The sequence below is a fragment of the Galeopterus variegatus genome, unplaced genomic scaffold, assembly GCF_000696425.1.
Source record: "Galeopterus variegatus unplaced genomic scaffold, G_variegatus-3.0.2 Scaffold8121, whole genome shotgun sequence".
Classification (NCBI taxonomy): domain Eukaryota; kingdom Metazoa; phylum Chordata; class Mammalia; order Dermoptera; family Cynocephalidae; genus Galeopterus; species Galeopterus variegatus.
The window spans coordinates 68367-70265 of record NW_007734232.1 but is presented as its reverse complement, the minus strand read 5'-3'; the positions used below and the strand labels follow the sequence as shown (position 1 = coordinate 70265).

General features: G+C 42.2%; 1 protein-coding gene across 1 annotated transcript in view; it reads right to left on the bottom strand.

Moving 5' to 3' along the window:
* Positions 1-1474: 1474 nt before the first annotated feature.
* The window catches only part of LOC103608189 (adenylate cyclase type 8-like), a 60431-nt gene continuing 60006 nt past the window's right edge, over positions 1475-1899 (bottom strand). Inside the window, exon 3 of the mRNA XM_008592635.1 lies at positions 1475-1602. Within this exon, the coding sequence (XP_008590857.1) occupies positions 1482-1602 (121 nt within the window). The 3' untranslated portion in view covers positions 1475-1481. The remainder of the gene's footprint in view (positions 1603-1899) is intronic.

Genomic DNA, 1899 nt, shown 5'->3' with positions numbered 1-1899 from the left:
AGGAGCGCCGTTGCGCTCCCAAGTGGCGCACTGTAGCAGTGCGCCACCGGGCCGGCCCCACAGTAACATCTTTATTACTGTTCTTCCCTCTGCATAAAGTACCTTCCTAATTTCTTCACCATGCTAATTAGTGTACAAATTATGTACAATAAAATTCACCCTTTTGACAAATGTGTGCAGTCATTGCAACCACCATATCAAATATATTATCAAAATATAAAGCAGCTGCATCACCCCCCAAATCACCCCACCCCACTCCGTTCCTAGTGCTCTATGCAACTACTTATTGTTTACTGCCTCTGTAAATTTACCTTTTATAGAATGTCTTGCCAATGGAGTCACAAAATATCTAGCTTTTTATATCTGGCTTCTTTCACTTGGCATATTGAATTTAGATTAATTGGTTTCACATGTATTAGTGAATAGCTCTTTTTTAGTGCTGGAGAGAATTCTTTTGTGTTTGTTTTTCTCATTTTTAAGACTCAGCTTAAGAGTCACTTTCTCCAGGAAGTCTTCTCTCATCCAAGGGTCATGTGTTGCCTCTGTTCTCATAGCACCCCAAGCTTACGTTCATCATAGCACATAGCACATTGTGCATTGATTACCCACTTATATACACCTCACTAGCCTTAACTCTAGCAAGCAAGGAAGTGTGTTTTCATCATTCTTATATTCCCCACACACAGCACCATGCACAACACCTAGTAGGTGCTCAGATGCAAGTATGAACAGATCTTCCTTAGTGAGGCAGCCTTAAAATAGAACATTTTGATACTTTAAAAATGAACTTCCACTCGATGTGGTCTTTTTAATTCTCACTACTGCCTTGTGAAGTTGGTGACAATATATGCACTTTATAAAGGAGGAAATTAAATCATGCCTATTTGAGCCCAAAATACAGTGTGATAATGATATTCCTCTGTAACTTGAGTGGTTTTAGGATTATGAATCTGTGTTTTGATAGCAAATGCCCATCTCCTTCAGTCTGTTTTCTGGTTTAGCTCTGATCGAGCCAGCTGAAAAATGAAGGTGGAGTCTTGTTGGCTAAAAACAAAGGTTTTAAGTTATGTCTGACAAAATGGTGGTGGAAGGGTCCAGCAGATTACAGGTTTTTGAGAACTGGCTAATTCACTCCAGATGGCCGGGGCTGGCTATGTGTGAGCTCTGAGGCTGCAGCTGGATGGCACCTGCCGCCTGCAGCGTGAAATAAAAGTGGGGGAGTGGAATGCAGATAAAAAAGAACTTTGGTTTGATTGTCTCTCAACCAGCCGTCTTTTAAGTGGGAGAATTAACCTGACAAACCTCCCACCCGAGACCTGTAAATAACTAACATTTGTCCCCAGAATGTGAGAGGGTCAGTGGTCCATGCCCAGGGATGGAAGGCAGAACAGTAATGACACTGGTCATGAAGGCCGAATCCGTCTTTCTCTAATACCACATGCAGTCCCTCACTCCTGCAAAAGAATAGGAGGGAATTAAATTCAACTCACATGGGCCAGTCGATCAAATCTGGCAAAGAGCTCGTTGAGCATCCTGACCAGCTCCTGAGCGGACAAGGTCGTGGAGAGGTTGGTAAATCCTTTAACATCTGCAAAAAGAATACTAAACAACAGAGAAGGGGTAGGGATGGGAGAAAGTGTATTAATATTTTAACCCATTCTTAGAGACAAATCAGCACCATTCAAATAAATCAATGGTCTCTGTGGTCTGAGATTTCAGATCTCCCTGCCATGGGAGACAGGAAGAATGTCTCAGTATTTAACAAATATCTCAGCAGAAAGAGTCCACCCAGGAGTTCAGGAAGGACAAGGAAACAAGGAAAGCCCTTCTTTCATGCAGAGTATGGAGTGTGGGCAATGCAAATGACATCAAAGGGAAGTTGTCACTATGTATAGATCA